Raw genomic sequence first — 17837 nt, 5'->3', positions numbered from 1 at the left:
TCTCTCTCTCTCTCTCTCTCTCTCTCTCTCTCTCTCTCTCTCTCTCGTACTAAGTTGGTGAGCTATGGATGTCCCAGAACGTGTTCTATCAACAAGTCCCTTCTTTTGGTCAAGTTACGTCACAAATATCTTGTCTCCCCAGTTCTGTTTACTTCCACATTGGTTACGTGATTGTCCCATCTGATCTGTGGCATTCTTCTGTAGCACCACATTTCGTAAGCTTCTATTCCCTTTTATCGAAAATGTTTATTGTCCGTGTTTCACTTCCACACATAGCTACATTTCAGACAAATACCTTCAGAAAAGACTTCCTAACACTTAAATCCAAATTTGATGTTAGTAAATTTCTTTCTATATTTTGTATCCTCTCTACTTCGGCCGTCATCAGTTATTTTCCTGCCCACATAGCAAAACTTATTTGCTACTTTATGTGCTCCATTGTCTAACCTGATTCTCTTAGCGTCACCTCATTGAATTCGACTACAATCCATTATCCTTGTTTTGCTTTTGTTGTTGTTCGTCTTACGCCCTCCTTTCAAGACAGTTTCCATTCTGTTCAACTTCTCTTCTGCAATGTCACTGGCAAACCTAAATGTTTTTATTTCTTCTCCCTGAGATGTAACTCCTTCTCCAAATTTTTCTTTGGTTTCCTGTACTGCTTGTTCAATGTACATAATGAATAACATGGGGTATAGGCTATAACCATGGGGTATAGACTATAACCATATGTCACTACCTTTTCAACCACTGCTTGTCTTTCATGCTCCTCAACTGTTATAACTGTCGTCTGGTGTCTCTACAAGTTGTAAACAGCCCTTCACTCCCTGTGTTTTACCCATGCTGCCTTCAGAATTTCAAAGAGAGTATTCCAGTCAACATTGTGGAAAGTTTTCTCTAAGTCTACAAATACTATAAATATATGTGTTGGCCTTTCCTTGACCTATCTTCGATGATAAGTCGAAAGCTTAATATTACCTCGTGTGTTCCTACATTTCTTTGGAATCCAAACTGATCTTCCCTGAGGTCAGCTTCTACCAGTTTTCCCATTCTCCTGTAAAGAATTTGTGTCAGTATTTTGCAGTCGTGGCTTATGAAACTGATAGTTTGGTAATTTTCACACCTGTCGTCAACTGATTTCTTTGGAAATGGAATAGCCCGCATCTCGTGGTCGTGCGGTAGCGTTCTCGCTTCCCACGCCCGGGTTCCCGGGTTCGATTCCCGGCGGGGTCAGGGATTTTCTCTGCCTCGTGATGGCTGGGTGTTGTGTGATGTCCTTAGGTTAGTTAGGTTTAAGTAGTTCTAAGTTCTAGGGGACTGATGACCATAGATGTTAAGTCCCATAGTGCTCAGAGCCATTTGAACCATTTTTGGAAATGGAATTACTACATTCTTTGTGAAGTCTGAGGGTATTTTGCCTGTCTTGTACATCATGCACACCAGATGGATGGCTGGATCTCCCAAGGTAGTAAGTAATTCTCTCAGAATATGGTCTACTCCCGGGGCAGGTCTTTTTTTGTCTTAAGACCTTTCAAAGCTTCATCAGAATCTCTTGCAATATCTTGTGCCCCATCTGATTGTCATCTATGTCCACTTCCCTTTCTATAATACAGATTTTGAGTTCATCTCCCTTGTATATGCACTCAGTATACTCCATCTACCTTTCAGCTTTCCCTTCTTTGCTTAAGATTGGTTTACCATCCGAGCTCTTGACATTCATACAGCTACTTCTCCTCTCCCCAAAAGGCCTCTTGAATTTTGCTGTAGGTGGTATCAATCTTTCCCCTTAAAGCCTCACATTTTTCCTCTCTAGCCATTCCTGTTTAGCCTTCCACACTCCCTGCCTACCTCATTTTTTAAACATTTGTATTCTCTTTCACCTGCTTCATTTGCTGCATTTTTAATTTTCCTCCTTTCATCAGTTAAATTCAATACCCCTTGGGTTATCCAAGGATTTCCACTAGCCCTTGTCTTTTTACCTGTTTCACCCTCAGCTGCATTCACTGTGTTATGTCTTAGAGCCACCCATTCGTCTTGTACTGTATTCATTTCCACTGTTCTAGTCAACCATCGCCTGATGCTCCCACTTTGTGTATAGAAACTATTTTAGTGTTTGTCTCAATGTCTTTTGCACAGAATCGGCAGAGACAATTTTCCGTATGTGTTGCCTGAGCACATATATTGTTTGTATAATGTAATAATTTGGTTGCTCAATGAGGATACACATGAAGTTACTGATGGGTATTCTTGTTTAAATTAGTGTATCCAAAATTTTCTGGAATTTGTGGCTGTGAAGGGGTACATAAAAATGGCCACAATCTTCAATTCAAATAGTGCTCATTTAGAACTTGGGGTCTATTTGAGTATAATTTGACTGCCAGAATTGTGAAGTGGGGAATGGTGTTAAGACCTCAAGCTATACAGCCTTAATTAAGTTTCCGCCCCCGCTCCCCCCTTTTCCCCCACACCACCACCACCACAAAAGAATTTTCAGGTAAATGCTTGGATGACTTGAGAAACAAGACTGCACTGGTGACATCATCAATTATTTTCATACTCTCTGGGCTTGGTGCACAGGGTATACAATACTGGACTCTTACTTTGGGATGAGGTGGTCTCATATCCTAACAGCCCAGCATGAACTAGTACTCGGTGGAAACAAAGCTGTATTTCAGTGATAGATAAATGTTTAACACACAGTTGTTGTTCAGCAAAAAATAATGTCAATTGTGAACTGTTCACATACTCACACATACTCTAGCTTAGCAAAGTGACATAATTCATTTATCATATACACTTACGGGAGTGCAACTGAAACTTATGTACACCCAGATAGGCCTGTGGATGGCAGTTTGAGGGTTGAATGTGTGTTTGAAGCACAACTTTTGACATGCTCCACAAGATGTCAAGGACATGGAGACATGTCTAATAGAGCTCTGTGTAATGTATGATGGTGTACATACAGATCCATTAAATATAAAGTTTTTTATACAGCGTGACAATTATTGAACTGTATGAAATAAAATCATCTAACTTCTGAACGGTTTGTGTCAGGGTGTTCAAACTGCACAGTTGGCCGCAGGGCACGATGGGAATTAGTATGCGCATTGCTGCTTGGCTTAGCAATGAAGCCCACTTTCATTTGGATGGGTTCATCAATAAGCAAAATTGGCACATTTTGGGAGTCGACCAAAGCGTCCGATCCCACCCGTCGGCTTTGACCCATGACTTAAGGCTGTCGTGGTGTGTGACATCCCGACAGCACGGAATTTAGTTTGTGAGAGTGGCGTGTTTGTAGGTGTCGTTTTGATGCGATTGGTGGTGCTCTCTGATGGTGTGCTAGGTCATGTTTTTGGTTTATTTTGCGAGTGTGGCGTCGTGTGTGAATTTTGGTAAATTGCTTTTCTTTTATGTCTTTGGTAGGTATGGCTATGACTGGCAGTGTCAACAGTTTTCGGTTGTCGGCTATGATGGGGGACAGTGCATTGTCTCTAATAAAATTTCTTCAACTATTCGGAGTTTTGGATGAAGTCGTGAAGTGTTCAGTATGTCGTGAAGAAATAAGGCTTACTTAAAGTTCCGGCTTCTCGGACCATGGACGGCTGTATGTGGAGATGTCGTAAGGATAACAGGTCAAGGGAAGTGTTCGATCCCAATGTGTGGCTGTGAATGTTGGTATTGGTATCGGGAGATGTTTTTGAGCTATATAGGACAAGGGAAGTGTTAGGTCCTAATTTATGGGATCGGGAGCTGCTGTTGAGCTATATAGGTCAAGGGAAGTGTCCGATTCCAGATGATATTGTGTTTAGTGGTATTTGGGGAGTTTTGTGATGTCAGTTGTTTCGTCGTTTTGCGTGGTTTTGTATGGGGGTGGGTGTCTAAATGTGTTTATATTTATATCTAAAAACACAGATGATGTGACTTACCGAACGAAAGTGCTGGCAGGTCGATAGACACACAAACAAACACAAACATACACACAAAATTCAAGCTTTCGCAACAAATGGTCGCTTCGTCAGGAAACAGGGAAGGAGAGGGAAAGACGAAAGGATGTGGGTTTTAAGGGAGAGGGTAAGGAGTCATTCCAATCCCGGGAGCGGAAAGACTTACCTTAGGGGGGAAAAAAGGGTACACACACACACACACACACACACACACACACACACACACACCCATCTGCACATATACAGACACAAGCAGAAAATGTCTGCTTGTGTCTGTATATGTGCGGATGGATATGTGTGTGTGTGTGCGAGTGTGTCTGTGTATGTGCGGATGGATATGTGTGTGTGTGTGCGTGCGAGTGTATACCCTTTTTTCCCCCCTAAGTAAGTCTTTCCACTCCCGGGATTGGAATGACTCCTTACCCTCTCCCTTAAAACCCACATCCTTTCGTCTTTCCCTCTCCTTCCCTGTTTCCTGACGAAGCAACCGTTTGTTGCGAAAGCTTGAATTTTGTGTGTGTGTTTGTGTTTGTTTGTGTGTCTATCGACCTGCCAGCACTTTCGTTCGGTAAGTCACATCATCTGTGTTTTTAGATATATTTTTCCCGCGTGGAATGTTTCCCTCTATTATATTCACATCATTTGTTTATATTTAGTTTGTCCCCACCTAAAAACCCCCTATTTCCCGTGCTTGTCCCGTTAGTGTCATTAGGCTTTTTGTGGAACGTGTGTGTGTGTGTTTGTTTTTCGATGTATTTTCGTCCTCATAATGTGTACGTAACGACTTTATATGCGCCATATTGTAATCGTGGTTTATGGTCGTTTCCGCCATATTTGTGACGTCATGGGTCAAAGCATATGGGTGGGATCGGACGCTTCCGTATTTCCCATTTTGGGGACTGAGAATCCGCATTTCACGATGAAATAGTCTCTTCACCTTCAGCAGGTGACTGTGTGGTGTGCAATGTCCAGTTACGAAATAATCGGTGCAGTATTCCTCAACGGTATGGTGACTACGGAATGGCTTTGGAAGATGATTCCATCCTCATTATCCAAAGTGACCCTGGTTTTGCCAAGATGTGGTTCGTGCAAGGCAGAGCTTGACCACATCGAAGCAGGAGAGTGTTTGATGCCACGGAGGAGCATCGTGGCTCTGGGATACTGGGAGGTCAGAGGCGTGGGCCTCGACTGGCTGACATATTCTTCGGATCTGAACACATGCGATTCCTTTTTGTGGGGCTGTATTAAACACAAGGTGTACAGCAATAACCCCAAAACAATAGCTGAGCGATCCCTTCTTCTTGTCAAGTTGTGCCACAAACTCCTCTTCTCCCCTATTCTATTCAATACCTCCTCATTAGTTACGTGATCTACCCATCTAATCTTCAGCATTCTTCTGTAGCACCACATTTCGAAAGCTTCTATTCTCTTCTTGTCCAAACTAGTTATTGTCCATGTTTCACTTCCATACATGGCTACACTCCACACAAATACTTTCAGAAACGACTTCCTGACACTTAAATCAATACTCGATGTTAACAAATTACTCTTCTTGAGAAACGCTTTCCTTCCCACTGCCAGTCTACATTTTATATCCTCTCTACTTCGACCATCATCAGTTATTTTGCTCCCCAAATAGCAAAACTCCTTTACTACTTTAAGTGTCTAATTTCCTAATCTAATCCCCTCAGCATCACCCGACTTAATTCAACTACATTCCATTATCCTCGTTTTGCTTTTGTTGATGTTCATCTTATATCCTCCTTTCATGACACTGTCCGTTCCGTTCAACTGCTCTTCCAACTCCTTTGCTGTCTCTGACGGAATTACAATGTCATTGGCAAACCTCAAAGTTTTTATTTCTTCTCCATGGATTTTAATGCCTACTCCGAACTTTTCTTTTGTTTCCTTTACTGCTTGCTCAATATACAGATTGAATAGCATCGGGGAGAGGCTACAACCCTGTCCCACTCCATTCCCAACCGCTGCTTCCCTTTCATGTCCCTCGACTCTTATAACCGCCATCTGGTTTCTGTACAAATTGTAAATAGCCTTTCGCTCCCTGTATTTTACCCGTGCCACCTTCAGAGTTTGAAATAGAGTATTCCAGTCGACATTGTCAAAAGCTTTCTCTAAGTCTACAAATGCTAGAAACGTAGGTTTGCCTTCCTTAATCTAGCTTCTAAGATAAGCTGTAGGGTCAGTATTGCCTCACATGTTCCAATATTTCTACGGAATCCAAACTGATCTTCCCCGAGGTCGGCTTCTACCAGTTTTTCCATTCGTCTGTAAAGAATTCATGTTGTTATTTTGCATCCGTGACTTATTAAACTGATAGTAACTAATTTACGTTCTTTTTTTCCCCATACTGATCAATAATTGTCACCCTATGTATAAAGTATTCAGTGTTGGCGCACTTTGTTATTAATCTTGATTTGACATTGAGCCATATGGGACTTCATTATTACCCATAATGAGGTCCAGCTTTTGTTGTGCCCATTTCATTATGACTGGAGATGTTGCAGAACCGTAGTAGTTCAACCGCCTCAATATTACTCGTCGAGAATATCAAAGTGTGCTGGAGACTCACTCAGCTCGAACCTCACATGATCCACAACTCCCTTGCCTTCAGGCTGGGGTATTAACCATGTTTGTAGTGTGCCCAATTAAGAATTTCTTTGTGCACACCCTTAAAAAAAATACAGTCAAAAGAGGTATTCTGCTGACTGCCTAGCCTATATCGTAATTTACAGTTGGTTCCTTTCCAGCTGTTTGCACATAAGGTTTTTTACTTTGACCAGAAACCAACATTTCTATGTGAACAGCAATATTTCATACATTCGTCATAAAATAACACCCAAGAGTGAGACACACCATTTGGAAATTGTGCCAAGAGACCAATGCAGGCTGCGACTTAATGCTCTGTTTCACTGTCAGATAATTCATTCACAAATATCAGTCCAACTCCTTTCATTTTAAAATCTTTCTTTGGTGTATTTATGCATTGTTGGCTGCAGTGCTTAAAGTTCAGCTGCTCTTTTATGAATGAATTTCATGGCAGCTCAGTCAAAGTGATGGTACCACGTGTTTCTTTATAAATTTTCTTCCATCCAGTATGCATTCTGTCATTCATCCTGCCTGAAAGAAATGTGCTTTATTCCCTATCGAGGAGCTGTGCTATAATGAGGTGGGGCTTTACCAAAGTGACCTCTGAATGTAATCACTATATCTGCTATTACCTTCCTGTTTGTGGACATGTGCCACTAATCACTCTGGTGTGTAACGTTGTCCCCTTTACAACTGAACAAATGCAATGCAATATTGACAACACTGCTTTTTGTCAGCTCAAGAGCAGCTATACTGCAAGGCAATTATTTGTTTCCCCAATTGTACAAAGTGAAGAGGGATGCTGAAGTGTACATAGCAGTGTATAACATTCCCTTTAATCTGGATGATGGCAGTGATATGTCCCGGTGCAGACCTGATGAGATATCAAAAGCATAATGAGCCAGCCTTGCCTTGCCCATGGCTGCCCCAGCTGCTGCCCACGGACACTTTTCGTTTGTCAGGACCCAGAAGTGATCAATAGGATTGGTGTAAGATGCCCTAGAAGACCACATGAGCACCACGAAGTACGAGTGTGTCGTTCATACCTAACCCATTTCAGGAGGAATGGAACTGTGCTGTTAAAAGTGTTTTGACATTCTGTATTTGACTGTGACATTAAACGAGCTCTTCAAGGTAGGAAGACATATCATATGACAACCCAAACTATTCCATCTGTTACAGCAGCTAGAGTGCCGTTTGTAAGTGGATGGCATGCAGAAAAGGTGTAGAGAGTAAGTCTGAATGCTCAGAGAAGAAAAATTGTGGAAAATCTAAACCACAGATTAATACGAAGAAAAGTGTGAACCATCTTCACAAGAATAGTTTTCCCACTTATCCATTCATATGGAGAAGAATATTTATCGTGGTAGGATTTGATAAAAAGTAGTGAAATCTTTAGCAGAGGCAGAGTTTGATTTTTTTCTTTTTCCTTGTGGATTGGTTGTGGCTGAGAAGATATGACAGGATATGACGTGTGTGTGTGTGTGTGTGTGTGTGTGTGTGTGTGTGTGCGTGTGTGTGTGCGTGTGTGTGTGTGTGCGCGTGTGTGTGCGCGTGCGCGTGGGCGTGGGCGTGGGCGTGTGCGTGTGCATGTGCATGCACGCGTGCGCAGACCAGTTGTGGAGGATAGTGACTGTGTGCAAATCCTCTAGAAATGGGATATTCGACCACTGTAACTTGAAAGGCCGTGGTTGGGCCTCCTTCATGTAGGGGCCTGTTACATTACATTAATAATTGTTCCTTAGATCATGAATATGACATTTCATAATTATGTGGTATGTGCCAGTGTAACATGAGTTTTCTTTACACAATATAGTTAATTAATTTTGTATTTATTTATTTATTTTTAGTTACTACTTCATATCTAAAAATTCATCTGTTGACTAGAAGGAACAGTCATTCAGGAATTTTCTTTGAATTTGTTTTTAAAAGTTGGTTGGCTGTCTGTCAGACTTTTAATGCTATTTGGCAAATGATCAGATATTTTTGTGGCTCCATAATTCACCCTTTTCTGTGCCAAAGTAATATTTGACCCAGAGTAGTGAAGATCAAGCTTTCTTTTAGTGTTGTCGCTATGCACTTCACTATTATTTTTGAACTGGGATGGGTTATTAATAGCAGATGTCATAAGTGGATATATTTACTGTGAAAGTATTGTGAATATCCCGAGTTTGTTAAACAAATGTCTGCAGGGTGATCTTGGGTGAGCGCCAGCTATTATTCTGATTACACGCTTTTGTGCAGTGAATACTTTTTCTCTTAATGGTGAATTTCAACCCTCTGCATTCTTCCAGGTAAATATGAATTAAATCATTTGTGTACTTCCCCACTCGCACCACAATACTTAATCTTATCTAGAAGAATTTCATGATTCACACAGGCAAAAGCCTTTTGTGAGATCACAAAATATCCAAGTGGTTGATGTTCGGTTACTCAGAACATTTAATACTTGATCAATGAAGGCATCTTTGGCATTTTCTGTTGAGAAGCCTTTCTGAAAATTAAACTGACATTTTGTTAGGACTTCATTTTTACAAATATGTAATAGTCATCTTCGGTTCATTGGTAGAATTTTGGGAAGATGTGGTTCATCTGTAAAGGAGACCGCTTATAAAACACTAATACGACCTATTCTTGAGTACTGCTCAAACGTTTGGGATCCCTATCAGGTTGGATTGAGGGAGGACATAGAAGCAATTCAGAGGCGGGCTGCTAGATTTGTTACTGGTAGGTTTGATCATCATGCGAGTGTTACAGAAATGCTTCAGTAACTCGGGTGGGAGTCTCTGGAGGAAAGGAGATGTCCTTTTCGTGAATCGCTACTGAGGAAATTTAGAGAACCAGCATTTGAGGCTGACTGGAGTACAATTTTACTGCCGCCAACTTACATTTCGTGGAAAGACCACGAAGATAAGATAAGAGAGATTAGGGCTCGTACAGAGGTATATAGGCAGTCATTTTTCCCTCATTCTGTTTGGGAGTGGAACAGGGAGAGAAGATGCTAGCTGTGGTACGAGGTATCCTCCTCCACGCACTGTATGGTGGATTACGGAGTATGTATGTAGATGTAGATGTAGAACCAACATTGCTTCTGTGTATATTTTTGCGTCTGGTAAGTCTGTGTTAGTTTTAGAAACAATGTAACTCCTGGAGTTCTGGTGTTTGTAATCATAATGTGGCAGCACTGTTGATTCTGTTGGCAGCAGTGTATGATCGTTTTATTCTAGTATAAGATGATTTGTCATTGTTGAAGAGTTGGTTATCTTTTATATGGGAGAGAACATTCTTGGTCTTGGTTATCTCGTGTGATTATAAGGTGCAAGTTGATAGCAGTTTTATTTTAAAGTTCTTTGGTAATGGAAAATTCTACAAAACTTAAGAGAGGTGTGAGGAATAAAGCTGAACATAAGAGTGCTGTAATTAAAAGAGGCAGTTGTTCAAAGAAGTGAATACAGAAACTAATGCAGAAAAAACAGTTCTGGAAAGAAAAACGGGTGAGAAATGTAATTGTAAGAAAGCATGTTTTGCTAATGTTGATATGTGATCAGCAGGCATATGTTAGATTTAATAATTTCAAGATCAAAGAAGAACAAGATATATACTTACAAGGTCTCGAGGAACAAGATATACATAATTACAAGGTTTCATCAACTGTAACAATGTACCAAGACCTCATCGATCTAAAAATTGTTTTGTTATCCATTAAGCGTAGTCACAGCTTTAAGTATTTCATTATATATATAGTGATAAAAGGGAAGTGGTCTGCAAAATTCGTTTATAGCTTTCCACAGTCTTAAGGATGTCGGTAGACTCCATCGTCTAAGAGAATTGTTAATAGCCAGTAAGTCTCCAGTAGATTTAAGAGGGGGAAGAAAACCACAGCAAATTCAAAGCCGAAAGTGGGATGCTCATTCATCAACATATTGAGTCTTTTCCAAGCAAACTGGCTCATTATTCTTCCAGGGTGAAACATTACCTTATTGCAAAGTTAAATGTGGAAATCATGTTTCAGATGTTAAGGGGGGGGGGGGGGGGGGGGAGAGACCTGATGTAGACATTACGTATGAGTACTATGCTAAATACTTCAAAGAACATTTTCACTTCAATTTTCAATTTTGGGAGGGCTCAAGTAGATAAATACTGTACATGTGAAGTTTTGGAATAGAAATTGAAGTCCCAGTTTCGTAATGAGAAGCAAAGAATGTTGCTGAAGCAGAATTAATGATCCACAAAAGAAGAGCTAAAAATGTTGACAGTACTCTTCAAGCTTCAATGAATCTGTGCAAAGAAAGGGAGAATCAGATTGTTATAACACACACAATATTTCACTGCCTAATATTATGGTGCAGTTGTTGTTTTATCTGCATCAGTTGGCCATTGATGTTTTTGAAATTCATGATGAAAAATCAGGTGGTTATTTTTACCTCTATGATGAAACCCAGTGTAATAAAGGACCTGCAGTCTGAAGGATGTAAAGGAACTACACCACTTTACTGATCAAACCAAAATCACACCATAATAAGGTTTTTAATGGCCCTTGTAAAAACAGAGGTTTTGATAAGATTCAGCACTTCTACTCCCGGAGTGGATATTTTGCTCTCCCCAGTGTCCATAATTTTGGTGTGGTGAAGAGGCTTTTGTCAAAGCATGATCAACTTTATTTTCCAAAAGAAGTTCATGGCAAAATAGTAAAGTGAAGGCTCCGTGGGAAGTTCATGGTTACTAAGGTGGTCTTTGGTCTTTGAAAGTGTAACTGACTCCAAGGACTGGTGGCCTCCTCTATATATCAGAAAGTAGTAAATTCACTGGAAAGTGAACATCTTTTGAAAGACAAATAAGGATTTCAAAGAATGGAGAATCCAGGATGGAATGTAAGAATACAAGGGAAGCAGAGTTGCTACTCACCATATAGCGGAGAAGCTGAGTCGTGATAGGCACAATAAGAAGATTCACACACTCATAGCTTTCAGCCATTAAGCCTTTGTCAGCAGCAGACACACACACACACACACACACACACACACACACACACACACACACACACACACACACAACTTGCACACTCGTCTGCAGTCTCAGAGAGCTGAAAACACTGCAAGCAGCAGCACCACTGCATGATGGGAGTGGTGACTGGGTGGGGGTAAGGAGGAGGCTGGGGCAGGGAGGGGGAGGGGTAGTATGGTGGGGGTGGTGAACAGTGAAGTGTTGCAGTTTAGATGGAGGGCAGGATAGAAGGTGCAGAGGGGGGAGGGAGTAAGTAGCGGATAGGAGAGAAATAAAACGAAATTAAAAGACTGGGTGTGGCGGTGAAATGACGGCTGTGTAGTGCTGGAATGGGAACAGGGAGGGGTCTAGATGGGTGAGGGCAGTGACTAACGAAGGTTGAGGCCAGGAGGATTAAGGGAACGTAGGACGTATTGCAGGGAAAGTCCCCACCTGTGCAATTCAGAAAAGCTGGTGTCGGTGGGAAGGATCCGTATGGCACAGGCTGTGAAGCAGTCACTGAGATGAGGGATATCACGTTTGATAGCGTGTTCAGCAACAGGGTGGTCCACTCGTTTCTCGGCCACAGTTTGTCGGTGGCCGTTCATGCGGACATACAGCTTGTTGGTTGTCATGCTTACATAGACTGCAGAACAGTGTTTGCAGCTTAGCTTGTAAATCACATGACTGGTTTCACAGGTAGCCCTGCCTTTGATGAGATAGGTGATGTTAGTGACAAGACTGGAGTAGGTGGTGGTAGGAGGATGTATGGGACAGGTCTTGCATCCAGTTCTATTGCAGGGGTATGAGCCATGAGGTAAGGGATTGGGAGCAGGGGTTGTGTAAGGATGGACAAGTATACTGTCTAGATTCAGTGGACGACGGAATACCACAGTAGGAGGGATGGGAAGAATAGTGGGCAGGACATTTCTCATTTCAGGGCACGACGAGAGGTAATTGTAACCCTGGCGGAGAATGTAATTCAGTTGCTCCAGTCCCGGATGGTACTGAGTTATGAGGGGAATGCTCCTCTGTGGCCAGACTGTTGGACTATGGGAGGTGATGGGAGACTGGAAAGCTAAGGCACGGGAGATTTGTTTTTGTACAAGTCACTGTCCTCACACATCCAGCCCCCTACCTGTTCCCATTCCAGCACTATACAGCCGCCATTTCACCACCACACCCAGTCTTTTAATTTAGTTTTATTTCTCTCCTTTCCGCAACTTACCCCGTCCCCCCTCCACACCTTCTCTCCTACCCTCCGTCTAAACTGCAACACTTCACTGTTCACCACCCCCACCATACTATCCCTCCCCCTCCCCACCCCAACCTCCTCCTTTCCCCCATGCACTGGTGCTGCTGCTCGCAGTGTTTTCAGCTCTCTGAGACTGCAGACGAGTGTGCAAGTTGAGTTTGTGTGTGTGTGTTGCAGACGAGTGTGCAAGTTGAGTTTGTGTGTGTGTGTGTGTGTGTGTGTGTGTGTGTGTGTGTGTGTGTGTGTGTGTCTGCTGCTGACAAAGGCTTAATGACCGAAAGATATGTGTGTGTGAATCTTTTTATTGTGCCTATCGCGACTTAGTATCACCGCTATATGGTGAGTAGCAACTTACTTTCTCTCGTATTGTTACAAATAAGCATTTCAAGTACTCATTTCGGCATCCAAAGGCATTAGTTGCATCACCATTCATCAACAGAGCCTGTGGTGTACTTGGAAGCGAAATGTGTATTTACTGCAAATAAGGGCATACAACAGAGAGCTGTCAACCTCTGAAGCAAAACGTGCTGTCATGAAGATCATCTTGCAGTATATTCCTGTAAAATATCAACAATTTTACCTTGAAATTTTGGACAATCATTGATAATTTGAAGTAATTGTTTCCAGCCTTACATTTCCGTTGCCAGGTCATAACATTACAAATTTTTTTTCTTGCGTAATTAAAAAAAAAAGTTAGATGCCTCAGAGTAATGCTTATGTTAAGGCAATGTATTACTAATGTCATACATTTCTCTAAGTTTATAAGAACGAAAACAATCAGTTTTCAACAAAATAATTTAATTAGTGAGATAAAAAAACCTATTTACTAAGCGGTGGCAGAACACACATGTAAAGGAAGGTTGTAATTAGACAAACTTTCACGGCCAGTGGCTCCTTCTTCAGCAGAAGGGTTGAAAGGGAAGAAGAGGGATGAAGGAAAAGGAACACTGGTTCTTGGGGACTGTATCAGACGAGATTACAACCTTGTTTTATGTATGTGTTCTGCTGCCGCTTGGTGAGTAGATGTGCGTAAGTTTTCTGTGTAAATCAGTGTGTCTGTATTTCATAACTTTTGAAAGTAAAATTATTAATAAGTTGATTACAATAGCATGTTTCAATGATAAATTTTCACAGGCACTCCAAATCACATTGATCACTGTTTTGACTTGGTCTGATAGGATCTGGAGATTATACTGCATGTTAAATTACTCACCTAACTATACTCGTTAAAAAGGGTGAAGCAACTTCTGAGGTGTGCTGAACATCTTTTAAAAATAGTTGTTTTTCTTCTTGAAAAACATGCATTTATGGTGTTACACTATTTCTAAAATGACCGACTCAGATGTAAATATTGGATTCTCAGAATTTTGTGAGTTGCAACCAAAGCACTGTATTCTTGCCAATGTCAGCGGGACTCGTGCTGTTTTTGTGTTTCACACCAGAACTTTAAGTTAATATTTGAAGGGTGTAAACTGAAAGAACTGGTGTGAAGCATACACTTTACTATCATACAAACACTGTGTAGCAAAAATTGAACAATGGAAAATCCAGGATGGATTGTTGACAAAGGCCATTGGCCAAAAGCATTAAGTGGGAAAATCTTTTTGTTGTGCCTATCTGCGACTCAGCATCTCTGCTATAGGTTGAGTAGCAACTTTCCTTCTCATAATATTGAAACACAGTGTAGCATTTGTTACGTGCAATCCTCCACTTCCAGCTTGTTTCTTAGGTGCACACCCACAAAGTCTTAAAAGACTGATAATCTGTTTGACTGTATGGTTTGAATTGCTTTGAAGAAATTACATATAAGTGTTCATTAACAACAGACAGGATAGTTCTAAAGACTGTAACAAAATCAATAGATGATATCATTGAGGTGTTTCCATAAAGCTTAAAACAGCTCTTATCACACTGGTTTATCACCAAGCAGCAGTCACAGTTCCTGAAAATCACAAAAGGATAACTCGAAATAAATGAATATCTTGTTTTGATTTTGCGGAGAATTATTCCTTCACAATTCAGGATGAAGTACGAGGATTTTGTCAGAATAATTCACAGGTTACAATTAATGCATTTATTGCTTACTACAGAGACACAAATTCTATTGAAATACACCATCGGTCCTGCGCGAAAATATCTGAATGCCTTCTGGATCATACAGTGTGCGGATTCTTTCCAGTGCAGTTTCATCATTTTCTTAAAATGCCATTGGTGCAAAGAAAATGTTCCTTCATGTGTCTTCAACAATGCATTGGCTTCCCATCATTGCCAAACTGAAGCAATGTTTCAGGAATACAAGAACAATTCCAGGTACACAGAAGCTCCATTGTATAATAGCTAAGAACAAAGGATATAAAAAAGACATATTCTGCTTGTTTAGTAAGCTGGAGACTTGTGAGACAAGATTTTACAACATTTTATTACCTTTTCATACAAGCTGCATTGTAAATGGCTCATAATACTACTAAATAATATAAACTGTCTTTTTCTACGACGTTACTTACGGACTAGGCTACACTTTTTAAAAATTTGCTTTTCATGTTTATGTACTACCTTTGAACTTTGATAACATACTAATACTGATAAAGTAAATTTTTTGGCATGAAACTGTTAGTGTACCATCTTGCTATATACCATGTTGATAACAGCACATTGGGCAACACAAATTGAACATGGAGTGATTTGAGAAATTCAAGGTCAAGCATTCATTATAAAAATTCATAGAAACTCGACATGTTGGACATTAGTGTAAACCTTTACTCTTTTCAGTGATACAAATTTCATTGTTGTACCTCAATTAGAACCAGAATAATTGTCCTTTATGTTGAGACAGATGTATGTAAATTTAAAGACTTGTAACTTTCTTCACAATTGTCATACATCTCTAAAAATTAGTAGTTTCCAATCTCTTACCTTTTCTTCACAAGTGTCGTGTACCTCTGCAAATTAGTAGTTTTGTGTCTCTTAACTTGATCATTGAATACACTAAATATGAAAGAAATCTGAGATGGTCGGGTTGAAAATATGCTTTTGTGCGTTGTATTGATGTGGTATTACATGTTTGTATTTTTTACCCTGATGAAAATAACTGTGATCATTATTTTTGTTCAGTTAATTAAATATAATTTTATTTATTTCTATCATTTTGTGGCATCATTTTAATCATTGTATTAACTTTTTAAATTTGTTTTCATTTTTTCTGTACTTCCTCTCTTTCTTCTTCTTATTTTTAATGTTCATCCACGCAATTTTAATTATTTTTATTTATCTATTTTAATACTTAAATCTTAAAAATACCCATACAGTGATTATAAAAAGAAAAGATGATGATATCTGTTTTTATTGGCTGAGCCATGGTGTAAAAAATTATATTTAGATACAGTCTATTGGGTAATGAGAGTTGTACAAATATTTAAAGCATAAATTCTTCTCGCACTGTGCACAAAAGATGTAGAAGGAGGTTTCATACCTGGCACCCTATCTTAAACAACTGTTTAGGTTGTTTCAAAAAGTCAGTCTTACCCTTAGGGAGGAATATTGATGTAAGAAACGGATGGTGGGATGTATTGAATTTAACCTTACCTTTCTTTCTTTCTCCTTTTTTATATGGTTGGTGCCTCTTACATGTACTGTTAACATGTGCACACGTGCATGCGCGTGCGCGCGCGCGCGCGCACACACACACACACACACACACACACACACACACAAAATCTCTCTCTCTACCTCGTGTGGTCTGAACATAAATGGTGTGGGTGTAGGTGCGGGGAGCACCGGCTATAGCGATCGTGGGCTGCCTCAGCCTGGCCGTCGAGCTGCTGGGTGAGACCTTCGACGACAAGAAGGTTCTTCGTCAGGAAGTGGAGGGGAAGCTCAACTACTTGGTCTCGGCGCGGCCCACGGCCGTCAACATGAAGCTCGCTGCCGAGGAGCTAATAGCGCTCATAAACAGCCTGGGTGCAGACGACAGCATCGGGCCTGAGGAGATGAAAGCGAGGTACTCTAGTGAAAAGTCACGCAGTAGGCGTGCTGCTGCAGCTGTAGTATGTCTGTTGTTGTTTATTGTATGTGCTGGTGGTTCAGAAATTCTAATGTTCTGTAAGTTCGATATAGATGGTCACTGAATATAACTTCAGCAGTTTCTTCCTTTGTCTCGCTACCCCTCAACATCATCACTAGTGTAGCACTTGACACTCTAGTCATTGGGCTGTGCTGGTGCTAATTTTGTAAAGTAAACCCGATTGTGAAGTGAACTGTTGAAGAATAGGCTGCTACAAGGAAACCTAATGCTTGGTCTATATCACTGGTGTATCTGTAATTGAATAATTGAAGATAATAATGTATCATCAGTGTTTCCTCCATCCTCTTTATTAAAAGAAGCCAGATCACTGGTTTAATTTATGAGTTGATGAAAATCGAATATTGAAATTTTAAAACCACGCGGAGAAAAATCTGTTGGCCTGTACTCAAATTTGTCCATTGCCATTGAAATGGCTTTTTATGTTTCTGAATTTGAATTAGTCTTATTGAAAGTCTGCAGAATATCTGACTGTAAAGTGTTTCCTCTTAGAAGCTTTGCTTATAAAGATACCTAATCACAAGATGTATTAAAGTTTCCTTTTCCTCATGATGTCTTTATACACATCCTTCCTCTCCCCCCTTTACCTGCACACTTTCTTTCTTCAAAGTATTGGTCAGATCATCTGTTTTGCGGTATGAAAATACGTGTAAAGAATTCAAAGCAGCAGATGGTATGAGTTCTGTGCTGCTGGATACAGTTTGCCCCACCACCTCATTGGTGTTCGTGTAGTTACTGGGAAAAAGAGGGAGAGAAGACATCTGTGGTTTGAGATGTGATGAACAAAAATTAAATGTGATTCACATGTAAAACAGAAGTCATGATTATGATAAGGCATGTTTTCATCTTAGATTTTTTCAAAGAAGGTAGGGGCCTGATTCATAAAGGAAAGTATCTTTTTGCGCATGAAAAGAGCTTCTGTTGTGGCAGGTAATGGTTCTCTTTTGTTTAAATGTCAGTGTTCAGGTAAATA

The 17837-nt window shown here is 40.4% G+C and overlaps 1 protein-coding gene across 1 annotated transcript in view; it reads left to right on the top strand.

The window, feature by feature from the left end:
- Positions 1 to 17837, top strand: part of LOC126428316 (methylthioribose-1-phosphate isomerase) — a 75967-nt gene that overhangs the window by 939 nt on the left and 57191 nt on the right. Inside the window, exon 2 of the mRNA XM_050090250.1 lies at positions 16548 to 16783. Coding sequence (XP_049946207.1) covers positions 16548 to 16783 — 236 coding nt within the window. The remainder of the gene's footprint in view (positions 1 to 16547; positions 16784 to 17837) is intronic.

Source organism: Schistocerca serialis, chromosome 12 (assembly GCF_023864345.2).
Source record: "Schistocerca serialis cubense isolate TAMUIC-IGC-003099 chromosome 12, iqSchSeri2.2, whole genome shotgun sequence".
Classification (NCBI taxonomy): domain Eukaryota; kingdom Metazoa; phylum Arthropoda; class Insecta; order Orthoptera; family Acrididae; genus Schistocerca; species Schistocerca serialis.
The sequence above is the reverse complement of the archived record's forward strand: the minus strand, read 5'-3'. Positions and strand labels throughout refer to the sequence as shown.